At 44.4% G+C, this 13,263-nt stretch overlaps 1 protein-coding gene across 1 annotated transcript; it reads right to left on the bottom strand.

Moving 5' to 3' along the window:
• Positions 1 to 1,715: 1,715 nt before the first annotated feature.
• LOC145982177 (uncharacterized) lies at positions 1,716 to 2,228 on the bottom strand. The gene has a single exon (XM_083115744.1). It carries the CDS (start codon positions 2,226 to 2,228, stop codon positions 1,716 to 1,718), a length of 513 nt encoding a protein of 170 aa, XP_082971870.1.
• Positions 2,229 to 13,263: the final 11,035 nt, after the last annotated feature.

Raw genomic sequence — 13,263 nt, 5'->3', positions numbered from 1 at the left:
GGGCCACGTAGAGCTGACCGTGGCTGAAGCAGGGCTTCGGCAGGAAGATCCCCACTCTTGTCAGAGTCTGTCCCTGGGCCTTGTTGGTCATCGCATAGCAAGGCCTCACGGGGAACAGAGTCCTGTTCATTGGTTTTGGTAAGATCGGTTTGCGAACCTGCATAGTCATTTGGGGAATGTAATGTAGCTGCCTCTCGTCTCTGTTGTCCACGTACTCAACCGTAAGGACGTGCTCCATCATGTTCACCACTTTCATTCTCGTACCGTTGCAAATCCTCATCTGTATATCCAGATTCCTGAGTAGCATGACTATGAAGTTCTTCTTGAGGACGAACTCATGTGGGGGTAACGACGGTTGGTTAACAGAGTTGAGCATCTCCATGGAGGCGTAGAAATTATGCTCAGGATCATTGTCGTAATCGTCCGCACTCGGGTACGTTTACGACTCGCCAGGTATCCTCTCCATGATGAATCGATTTACTTCCTCCACATTCACGTTGGTTGGGGTCAACACGGCTCTCTGGAATTCATCTTCGGAGAAATCGTCTCCGAAGACCGACATCAGCAGAACATCCCTCGTGGCCACCAAGCTCACGTCGGGGATCGCCACTAGATCCCTCACGTTGGCCCTGGTCTTCGTGGGTCCAGGTGCGTCATGGTGTCCCACAACATGGAGGACCTGATGGAAACTGCAACGATGGCTGCTGCATATCCTCCGGGGACCACCGGCAAGACTTGGCGGAAGTCACCACCCATTAGAACCACCTTGCCTCCCATTGGAACGTTCAGCAATCGACGAAGGAAACGGTCTACTGCTTCCAGTGCGTGCTTGCTGGACATGTGGGACGAAGCCCCCATGATCATGGAGCAGTGTCTGATGTTGCTGGGCCTGTTCCGACTGGAACCTCAGGCCCACAGCTGTGTCCACGTCCAGGTTGAACGGCAACCTGAACGTGCCGTGGACTGTCCGTCCGCCAATGAGCAAGCGTGCTGCCAGTCCGGTCCAAGCAACGGCAGCCACTTGCTTGTCACCCCTACGCAGATGCGTGATGATGGTGTTGTAGAGGTGAGTCTTGCCCGTTCCTCCTGGCCTATCTACGTAGAACATCCTTGCGTTCGCATCCGGTGCATCCTCCGAATCCACGACCGGACCCATAACCCGGTCGAAGATGGCTCTTTGGGCGGGATTGAGATCCCGGAACGTGTACCGGGCGGCATCTGCTTCTCCCTCCTGGACGTCGTCCCCGACGATGTCCTGGTCCAGCTCCGGGAGGTTCAGATCTTCCAGGGTGGGTTCTCCGTTCCTTGCAAGAATGTTCGCAATCTCCCTGAGAGTTCGTGCTACCGCATGCTCTTCCGTTAGGTTACGTCTAACGTAGTCTTGGATGAGGTCGGCTCCATGTATGTCCCAAATGCGCCTCATCTCAGGCCATATCTCCTCCCCGACAACAGTTACCATCAGGGCGAAAAACGTCCTGAGGGACCTGGGGTGCCTGTGGCTCGCGGCTTCCCTGAAGTACAGTTCGTAGTGCTCTTCGCCGCGAACCAAGTGCCTCCGGATGCAGGCCTCCCTGAAGCTGCGACAGAGCTCTGCATCCACCTGGAGGAGATCGTTGAAGGTTTTGGCACCCCTCACGTTCAAAAGTAGCAGCCTGAGATGGAACAACTCCACGTTGGAAGGAGAGACCTCGACGATCCTGCCAAGGGTCTTGGACTTATTCTGCCTCTCCTCCCACGTGCAGGTGGTTCAATTCCAGACGAAACGTTCCGGAACCTGCACGTATCGAAGCTCGCGACGTGGAGTTCAACGTGAACCAAGCATCCAGTTTGGTCGGCTTGGGCAGGGTTAACTGCTCTGGTACAATCTCCACCCCTTCGACGAAGTATATCGGCTGCTCCCCTGGTAGATGGATTGGCAGGGCATCCACGGAGTGCGATCTCTCGTTGATGGGGTACTCGAAGATTTTCCAGATGGCTTCTGGCGACGAAACGTACCGGCAGTCTATGAAATTCTGGACCTCATCCCAGTTGATAACACCACCACCTGCTTCGTCTTGTTGTGCTTCGATTGTTGTGCAGTCCAGTCCCTTGTATATGTACTTGTACAAGTACTTCATGTTTCTGAAGGTGGTGCAGAATTCGAAGTTTATGTGGGACTCGAACTTCATGGTTGCGTGGACGTTGTAGGGCACAACTCTGCGGTTGTCAATCACAGACCCATCCCGCATGGTGAACGTCCTTCCGTTTGCGGGTCTCTTGTAGAAGACCCCCCGTTTGGGGAAGATCACAGTCTCCTCCCTGGAGGGCTTGGGGGTACCCCTTTGAGCACCTGCCGGACGACATGCAAGGTGCTACTGGGTTGGCATCCCCACAGGGTCTGTGGATGTTCTGCCCAGTGATCAGCGCATATAGTGTCGGCTCGGTGTCAACGTCCCGAAATGGGGTGTAAGGGGTGATCTTCCACGTAGTACACCCAAATGTCAACCTCACTTCCACGTTAGTGCACCCTGGACTGAAGACTAACGAGGCTCTGGCGACTGGCCCCATGGCCAGTATAATTTTGTTTGTATTGTCCTGTTCTTTTGTCCTTATGTGTGCTGAGTGTTCTTTGCAGCCTCAGCTTTTAACAAAAGTCAGAACATTTTAATATTTTATGATTTTAATTAAGCAACGTTAGAGTTGTTATGTGTAAAGATAAGGGGCTGGACCCCGTATATTGTGACGGGTGCAAAATAGCCTTAGTGCTGACGCACCCAAAATTTTAAAATCAAATCAAATCAAATGAACGTCCGGAAGATCCACAGAGATCACCTTGTCCACGTCTTCTTCAGTAACTATCTTGTCCTCGGGCACGAAGGACACTAAAATGTGAGCATGCCGTAGTCCACGCTTCTGAAACTCGACCACATACATATGGTATTACACGGTACCATAAAGCTCCATTAATCCTTGTTTCCATGATTATGAAAAACTAATGTATGCTGACCAAGGCAGAAATTTATTTGATTAAAAACATAAACTAAACGTAACGTTTCAACCTTCTAGCAAGGTCTTCTTCAGACTCTGTATCAAGTACAAAAGTAACAAGATACAAAAAGGGGGCATTATATATACACAAACATTTCTCCCTCCAGACTATTTAGAAAGTTGTTTGGAACTTTCTAGCAGGTGACTTTCACTTTCCAAATTTACTTTCACCTAAAATACTAAGCACAATTAGTTGGACTTTTAATCTCACGCTCTTGTCCCTTCATTTTCCTTCCTTCTCCTCTCCTCTTTCTCTCTTGTCCTTTCCACTCTTTCTAACATCTTCTTCCATTCTTTGTTTAACTTCAATCCCCCATTCCATTCCATGTGTATATAATGCCCCATTTTTGTATCTTGTTACTTTTGTACTTGATACAGAGTCTGAATAAGACCTTGCTAGAAGGTTGAAACGTTACGTTTAGTTTATGTTTTTTATAAAATAAATTACTGCCTTGGTCAGCATATTAATTTTCCATAAAGCTGCTTCCTCAGCAGATCGTCGAGCATCTCGTTTAACTTGCACCTGAAGACCCGACACACCAAGTCGGGTCGATCCAGGTAGCCCTGACCCTGCCGCAAGTTGGACTGTATCTCCGGCCAGTACGGGTTGCAGGTGAAGGTGATGAACAAATCAGGCTTCCCATACCGTGAGACCGTCGTCATGGCATCTAGATACTGGCCATTCATGTATCTGGGGGATCCGGGATGGTCCCTCGGGAGTACCACTATCCTCCCCGGTCTCACGTTCTCTTCTATGGCTCGGTTGTGCACGTAGTTCCTCAGCGACGTGTACGTGTCGGCTTTCAGGCGTGATTGATTATTCCTGATATACTGGAGGTCGTTGGACTCGACTTTGACCCAGGCATCGACGATGTACTGCTGAAATAGCTTCCCGGATTGATGCAGCAGCGAGAACCCTCTCCTCACCTGGAGGCGGTTTCCGTAAAACATCCTCATCGTCACGCGGAAATTCAGTTCTGACGCCTCAACAGCTTCGACGCAGTATCCGTAGTCTCCTGCTGGAAATAGGAGAGGGTGGGTCATCGGGTCAGCAAACCTACTGAAGCTGTTGATTGTCGATTACTCCCTCCTGTCCCTGGGGTATATGATCAAGTCCACGGGAAAAGGTGGCTCGTCGCCTGTGAACACAGCCGATATCTCGCTGGATACTGCTGGAAGGTGGAAGTTCCTGGTCTGGTGTACCATTCCATCCCGGAATGCCACGATGATGTTTGGTACGAAAACTCCATCTTCCTCATCGGCTGCTTCCCTGATCATCCGGATCCTCTCCCCGATGGACATGAAGTCTTGCACGAGAGGATTCCTTCGCCTCAACATGCACTCCAGCTGGAGGAGGTCCTCGGGTATCAAACCATCTAGGCTGTCCACCCTGCGCTGGAGAGCTTGGGCTGAATCGACGAAGTACAGGTGGTAGTTCCTGTACTGTGCGTCTTGGACCCCAGGTAAGCCATGCGTGCTGTGGTAGGCTTGACCACAGACGTTGAAGAACGTCGGACCTTCTATCTGCCGTGTAGGCACATAGGTCCGAAACGACGACATGGCAAAGTTAGAGTTGATTAATCTCGTATTGGTGGTGTACGCCTTGTGGTTGCCTGTGAGAAGGCTTGCCAGAAACTGGGGAGGATCTCTAAGATCGTGAAGCTTGAACTTGTGCTTCCTGCAGCAGACATTGTAGTCTCCGTGTCTGTCGCTCTTTTCAGCCCTGAAGAAAAGCGCACCACAACTCTGACATGGTTGGTCCAGGTTCCCAACGTTAAAAGCTGAATGGTCTCTGGTGTCCGGGCTTCTAGATACGCTCTACCATGGGTCGCCTTCCTAGGCACACGGTCGTGGTCCCGTGCAGCCAGAGGCATGTCTTCTACCGCAGCAACGGCAGGGACCTTGTCGTGTGGTTGGTCAACCACGACGACCCTCTCAGGTGCACCGACTGCTGGGACACCCTCATGGTAGTCGACAATACGTCTGATGTCAGACGGCGAAGCAGGTGGTGGTTGATTTTCTTCCGGTTGATTGTCTTGGCCGTTGCGGTCGTCGTCCTCAGGCATGTCGACATCACAGAGGCACTCCTGTGCCTCTGGCGCTGTGATGGTCGGAGATGCTGATGACATTCTACCTTAAAACAAACTCCAATGTCCTCGTACTACATATACACTAATAGAAAAACATATAAAAAAATGAGAAAGTAAAGTTAAACGAAAGTTCTCTTCATTTTATAATTAACTTCCCATGTGCAATGAAAATTAGCATCATAATGACATTTTCGAAAAGATATAAAACTCTTTGTCAAGATTTAGCATGCGACTCTGAAACTATCAGTGTGACAAAATTATATGCAACAGTGTCTTAGTGTGATCCTCAAAAATTTTTCAATTTTTAAATCACATGTAAAGCAAATCCTCTCTAAAATAAATCACTACCTAGGTGGGAAAATGTCTGCCTAATGTAACATTTCAATTATCTCTTTTGCTTGGACACACACACACACACACACACTTTTATTGGAAAAGAATTGTAGTGCGAAGAAGTGCAAAAATTCAAAATTTCATGCAGAACGCACATGAAATAACAGAACTTACATATATAACACATCTCTGAAACAGATGAGAATAAAAAAAAAATAACAAAAATAAGTTACAAAGGACCAACAATTTCATTCTTACCTATGCAGTGACACCATGGGAAGGTTTTCTTCTGAGAACTTTCATTTCTTTACATAATAAAATTGAAAACTTTCACTACATGTTTGTGAGACATTGAAAATTACCTTTATCAATTTGTAAAGCATGACCTGGAAATACATTTAAATAAAAACATTGACTTGAATGTAAAAAAAAAGCCTGTTTTTTACGTATGCAGACAATTGAGGAATAAGGATGTGTCGAACACAATCCATATTTGTTTTCTAAAGTTACTTTTCATACATTATAGGAGAAGATTTTTTATATTAGTGTAAAGTTTCAAGTTTATGCTTCAGTACTTTCTATGCAGTACGTGAATACAATTAAAATGAAAGCAAAAAGCTAGTTCTCAATGTAACACAACTTGAAAATTAAGAGATGAAACAACAGTAGTGTAAAATTAAATTCAAATGTATTCAAAGTACAATTTCATAGTTTCTCACAATTCAATATATATTTCAAAATATGCTTGAACAAATCCACTAAAGACAAATGAAATAAGGAATTGTAGAAAAGCAGAAGGAAAGGAAACAAATATTTAAATAGTATATTATTAAAATGAAACACACAATGTACAAACTAATATTTATTTGTAGGTTTCTAATTCCTGAAACAACTTCTCAAAAAAAAAAAAAAATACGGTTGACCATGTATAAGTTATGAAAACCTGATGCACCGAGACTGAGGGACAGGCAAAAAAAACTCATTCATAAACTGGAATAGAGACAGCTAGAATTGTAGAAATGGATTTAGTTAGAGGAAAAATTACAGAGGAACATGCAATGGCAAGAAAAAAAATAGCAAACGGACAGCAAAAAACACAGAAGAGAGGGAAGAAAAGAAAATTGAAACAAAAAATCTTATATAAAGAAACGGAGACATATATAGACACCTGCAATATAAAGAAATAAAGAAAAATGGTACGCAGAAATGAAAATAAAGTCAAACACAAATTGAGGACCAATGAAATAGATGCACGAAGAAAGAACTACATACTGGTAGGGATGGAGAAATACATACATAGTCGAAAAAAAGAAACTGTCGCGAATGTAAAAAAAACTCAAAAATACACATATAGAAACAAAAAAAATTAAAATTAAAAAAAAATCATTGCAGTAAAGACAACGGAAACAAGAAATAAAATTTTAATCTAAATAATGTGTGCAATATTTTGTGGTAGGTGTAAGACGTCAATAAATTTATTTGAAATTGATTCCGTTTTCCAGACAATGTTAAAGAGAACTTTTTGTATTAAAACGTTAAATATGAATTTCTTCTTTTTTGATCAAGTAATTTAAAATGGAAGCAATTTCTACTTCTGATTTCTATTGAATATTTTTTGTACATTTGAGTTTAATAATTCAATGTTTCACTTCGAAAACACATCAAATTCAGAAAAATTATAGATTTTCATTTCTGAAATTTTGGGAGAGCAGTTTGTTACAACAAAAGAAACACTTATATTGAAGAAACTCAGCAACAAACAATTATAATGAAACGAAAAAGTAAATAATTTTGAAACAAATCGTACCTGTAGATATTTCTCCAGCTACGAACATAGTTTATGTTAACAAAAAAGAAAATAAATAACTTTCAATTACCTTGTCGAAGATCAAGAAGGTCATCACTAGGAGCATGAGCTTGAAGCTCAAGCTCCATGTCCTCTTCATGGAGAGGTGCCTGCTGCTGCACTCCCACTACAACAATAGGAACTCCATCGTGCGACTCCTCTGGATGTGGCATTGCCATCTCCTGAGGTCCTGGTTCTTAAAAAAGAATGTAAACATATGATTTGAAACATTTAATTCATGGTCGAACATCTATTTAATTAGATATGTACATGAGGGGTGTAAGGGGTACCTTCCACGTAGGCGCCCAAAGGTCAACCTCACTTCCACGTAGTGCACCCTGGACAATAGACTAACGAGGCTCTGGCGACTGGCACTATGGCCAGTATAATTTCGTGTGTGTTGTCCTGTTTTATGTCCTTGTGTGTGCTGAGTGCGCGTTTACAGCCTCAGCTTTTAACAGAAGTCGGAACATTTTAAGGTTTTAAAGTTTTTAGTTATGCAACGTTTGAGTTGTAATTTGTAATGGTAAGGGGCTGGACCCCGTATAATGTGACGGGAACAAAATAACCTAAGTGCTGACGCTCCCAAAATTTTAAATTCAAATTCAAGATATGTACATAACTGTTTTGTGGGGCTATTTATCAATGGTTTGTGAGGCTATCCGCGCACTTTTCTAATTTTTAGAAACTATTTTAACTATGTTTGCCAAACCTAACCGAACCTAACCTTGCTGTGAATGGTTCGTGGGGCTATCTGTGCATTTTTTCTAATTTTAAGAAACTATATTAACTATATTTGCCAAAGATAACCGAACCTAACCTAACGTTGCCGTCCTTGGTTCATGGCACTATTATTGTATGGTTCGTACGATATCTGTCCATTTTTCTAATTTTAAAGAAACAAATTTAAGTGTTTGCCTAACAACCGAAACTAACCTAACCTTGCCGTGAATGGTTCGTGGGGCTGTCTGTGCATTTGTTATAATTTTAAGAAACTATTTTAACTATGATTGCCTAACCTAACCTTGCCGTTAATGGTTCGTGGGGCTATCTCTCTATTTTTCTAATTTTAACAAATTTAACTATGTTTGCCTAACCTAGCCAAACCTAACCTAACCTTGCCGTGAATGGTTCGTGGGGCTATCTGTCCTTTTTTCTAATTTTAAGAAACTATTTTAACTATGCTTGGCTAACCTAACAGAACCTAACCTTGCCGATAATGGTTCGTGGGGCTATCTATTCATTTTTTCTAATTTTTAGAAACTATTTTAACTGTTTGTCAAACCTAGTAGAACAAACTAACCTTGCCGTGAATGGTTCGTGGGCTATCTGTGCATTTTTCCTGATTTTAAGAAACTATTTTAAATGTTTCCCTAACCTAACCATGCCGTGAATGGTTCGTGGGGCTATCTGTGCATTTTTTCTAATTTTAAGAAACTATTTTAACTATGTTTCCCTAACCGAACCTAACCTAAACTTCCCGTGAATGGTTCGTGGGGCTATCTGTGCTTGTTTTCTAATTTTAAGAAACTATTTTAACTATGTTTGCCAAACCTAAAAGAACCTAACCTAACCCAACCTTGCCGCTAATGGTTCGTGGTGCTATCTGTCCATTTTTCTAATTTTAACAAACGAATTTAAATATGTTTGCCTAACCTAAATGAACCTAACCTTGCCGTGATTGGTACGTGGGGCTATCTGTGCATTTTTCTAATTTTAATAAACAATTTTAACTATGCTTGCCTAACCTAACTGAACCTTGACATTAATGGTTCGTGGGGCTATCTGTGCATTTCTTCTAATTTTAAAAAAACAAATTTAACCATGCATGCCTAACCTAACTGAACCTAACATTGCCGTGAATGGTTCGTTGGGCTATCTGTGCATTATTTTCTAATTTTAAGAATCTATTTTAACTATGTTTGCCTAACCTAACCAAACCTAACCTTGCCGTGAATGGTTTGCGGGGCTATCTGTCCATTTTTCTAATTTTAACAAACAAATTTAACTGTTTGCCTAACCTAACTTGGCCGTTAATGTTTCGATGGGCTATCTGTGCATTTCTTCTAATTTTAAGAAACTATTTTAACTAACCCCCTCCATGTAGGACTGCCTTGACGGGGCGAGGGGCTTAGTAGGGAGGCCAATTTCATCTCATCATTTCACCCATTCTTCACATCCATATCTCACGTTTTCACCATTCCATCACGTCATTCATCTCCATATCTTTGACCTCCCTCTAAGAAACTAAGGTAGGGAGGTCATTTTCATCTCATCATTTTACTCTTCACATCCATATCTCACGTTTTCACCATTCCATCACGTCATTCATCTCCATATCTTTGACCTCCCTATAACTAAGGGTCCTGCTAGAGGAGACAACCTCGATAAAAAACCCCTATCCCAAGTTGTGAGTTGCACGTGCCGATTGGACAGTGTTGGCTGCAGGGATAGGTGCAGTCGCGAACGTGGCCTTGGGAATTTCGGTTTGGTCCTCGAGTAGCCTCCATTTTTGGGGGTAGGCCTTCCTCGGCATAGAGGCATGTCGAGGCGACAATTTATGGACCCTCCTATATAAAATTCTTTTGTATATGGGTACAAACAACAACTCAAACCGGGGAAACCCCCAAAACGAGCGCGGCCTTCAAGCCCGCTTCAATTAGTGGAAAAGACAAGTAACGTGCCACGTTATCTTGTGATTAGTATAGTGCAGAAGACCGAGAGTAACGATGTATCTGCAACAACCAAGAAACATGGAGCTGCTACATTAAAGGACTTGTTACCATTTCTGATCAAGAAACAGCTAGACTACGCCGCTGGTTCAGATGTACCAGAAATAAAAAAGCTGCGAAACGGGAGTCTACTGATCCAGACCAGCACAGATCGCCAGACAAACAACGTTTTAAAGTTAAGATCTTTAAGGGGTGTAAGGGGTGAGCTTCCACGTAGTACACCCAAATGTCAACCTCACTTCCACGTTAGTGCACCCTGGACTGAAGACTAACGAGGCTCTGGCGACGCCCCATGGCCAGTATAATTTTGTTTGTATTGTCCTGTTTTTTTGTCCTTATGTGTGCTGAGTGCCCCTTTACAGCCTCAGCTTTTAACAGCAGTCAGAACATTTTAAATTTTTTAGTTATGCAACATAAGAGTTGTTATTTGTAATGGTAAGGGGCTGGCCCCCATATAATGTGGCGGGAGCAAAAAAAAAAAGTGCTGACGCTCCCAAAATTTTAAATTCAAATTAAATTAAGATCTTTGGGCAACGTCCCTGTTAATGTTGAACCTCACCGTCAACTTAACAGTAGTAGAGGTGTGATTCGCCACTGGGATCTGCTAAATGCTGAGGAGGAAGAGATTCTTGAAGCACTCTCAGACCAACATGTGACCGCAGTGCAGCGAATAAAGACTCATAAGTCCGGAGAACTAGTACCAACTGCTTCACTCATAGTGACGTTCCAAACGACCACTCTCCCAGATAGGGTACGGGCTGGATATTTGAGACTCAAAGTCCGTCCGTACATCCGTAACCCAATGCGGTGTTTCAAATGCCAGAACTTTGGGCACACTCAGCCTTCCTGCAAGGCCACTACCGCCCTTTGTGGTAAGTGTAGTAATCCTGATCATGGGACCGAACCTTGTTCTTCAGGTCCCAAATGCATTAACTGCCAAGGCGAGCACCCAGTCTGGCATCGTGACTGCCCCTCTTTCCAACAAGAGAAGAAAATCAGAGAGTTGGTCGTCACAGAGAAAATCTCTGCTGGTGAAGCAAAACAACGTCTCCGTGACAGTATACGCACCAGTTTACCTGTGCCATTCACTACAGTTGCTGCAGCTGCTCTTACTCGTCGCAGTATAAGGGTACAAACCAGCGACGTGTCCACGCAAACAACAACGCTTCCTGTAGTAGCTCGCCCTGCTTCGTGGAAACCAGCAACCACTCCTCGCTCCACAGAGAAGAAGTTCAAGCAGGTATATAGTAAAGAATACTTCCTGAAATCCAGTAGCTCTCCAGTCAGGGTGGCATCGACCACCCTGAAACTTAAAGCACCCGCCCACACTCCCCCTTCGCCCTCTGTGTCCTTACCCGACGACATGGTACAGGACGAAGCCGCGTTGGGGTGTAAGAAGTACCTTCCACGTAGGCGCCCAAAAGTCAACCTCACTTCCACGTAGTGCACCCTGGACTAAAGACTAACGAGGCTCTGGCGACTGGCACTATGGCCAGTATAATTTTGTGTGTGTTATCCTGTTTGTTGTCCTTGTGTGTGCTGAGTGCCCGTTTACGGCCTCAGCTTTTAACAGAAGTCAGAACATTTTAACATTTTTAGTTATGCAACGCTAGAGTTGATATTTGTAATGATAAGGAGCTGGCCCCCGTATAATGTGACGGGAGCAAAATAACCTAAGTGCTGACGCTCCCAAAATTTTAAATTCAAATCAAAATCAAATCAAGGACGAAGCCGCGGATGAAGAATTTATCAAGGTGACAGGGCCTAGAAATAGAGTACGCCTTAAAAGGTAACAATCTTACCTACAGATATGGCTTATTGTCTCCAATGGAACCTTAACGGTTTCCGAACGCATCTCGAGGAACTGCAAATCTTAATATCTGAATTTGACCCTGCCATCATATGTCTCCAAGAGACACATTTTCGTCCAAATGAATCAGCTATTTTGAACGGATACACGCTTTACCGCACCGACAAGCTTCCTGAGGGTCGTCGTGCACATGGTGGTGTTGCAATCGGTGTTCGAGATACCATCCACTCAACACCAATCTTTCTCATCACCCCTATCCAAGCTGTCGCCGTGCGGGTCCATCTACTACTGTCAATATCCGTGTGCTGTGTCTACATCACAAGGGAGGAGCGATTCTCTCTTGTTAACCTCCATTGTATATTTGAACAACTTCCGTCTCCTGTAGTTCTTTTGGGCGATTTTAATTCCTACCATCGTTTGTGGGGCTCCGTTCGTACAGAGCCCCGGGGTCAAATTGTAGATAAATTCCGTGAGGCATCAGGTTTCACGTTGCTGAATGATGGAACTCCCACATATTTCAGTCCTTCTTCTGGCACATACTCTGCGTTGGACTTGTCCTTTTTCAGTCCCAGCCTTGCTCCTACCACATCTTGGAGCGTTCATCCTGATCTCTGTGGGAGTGATCACTTCCCTCTCATTCTTACCTTCGAACATCTTCAGCCATCACGTGAACAACACCCTCACTGGAATCTCAGTCGGGCCGACTGGGAAACCTTCGAGCGTGCAGTGGACCTTGAAGTCGATCTTGCGTCGACTTTACCATCAATCGACGCCTTAGATGTCTTTGTGTCAGGAGTGCATGATGCTGCACGCGCCTCCATTCCACATCCCAGTGGACCTGCGAGGCGACGCCCAGTCCCCTGGTGGACTGCAGAGATCGGTGCAGCCATCAAGGACCGCAATCATGCTCTCGATCGATTTAATAGGAACCACACTGCCGCAAACCTCGAGCAGTTCTGCATTAAACGTGCCCGTGCCCGTCAGCTCATTCGAGCCAGTAAGAAGGCGTGCTGGGTCCAATACGTGTCTTCTCTGACAAAGCAGGCTTTGTCGAAAGCCGTTTGGACCAAAGTACGTCGCATCCAGGGGGGTAAATCTACTCCTCTGAGCGTTCTGGAGCACGATGGGACGTTGTACACAGATTCCGGAGACATAGTTAATATCTTGGCCATGCAATTTTCTGGTGCGTCTAGCTCTGTAAATTATGAACCACGTTTCCGCCGTGAGAAGGACCGTCAGGAACGACGCCCTCTAGTTTTTCGAAGTCACAACACCGAGCCATACAACTCTTCATTCACTGAACGGGAGTTCGATCAGGCACTTCGAGATTCTAAGAATACAGGTCTGGAGTGGACAAGATCCACTATGAGATGCTTCGTCATCTGCCCATTGGAGCAAGAAATTTCCTTTTGGCGGTATTCAACA

The sequence above is a fragment of the Lepisma saccharinum genome, assembly GCF_977018435.1.
Source record: "Lepisma saccharinum chromosome 12 unlocalized genomic scaffold, izLepSacc3.1 SUPER_12_unloc_1, whole genome shotgun sequence".
Classification (NCBI taxonomy): Eukaryota; Metazoa; Arthropoda; class Insecta; order Zygentoma; family Lepismatidae; genus Lepisma; species Lepisma saccharinum.
This window is presented reverse-complemented; position numbering and strand designations above follow the sequence as displayed.

Bases quoted from the DNA above. Each gene is read 5' to 3' on its own strand.
- LOC145982177 (XM_083115744.1), bottom strand. From the start codon at position 2,228: ATGCGGGATGGGTCTGTGATTGACAACCGCAGAGTTGTGCCCTACAAC.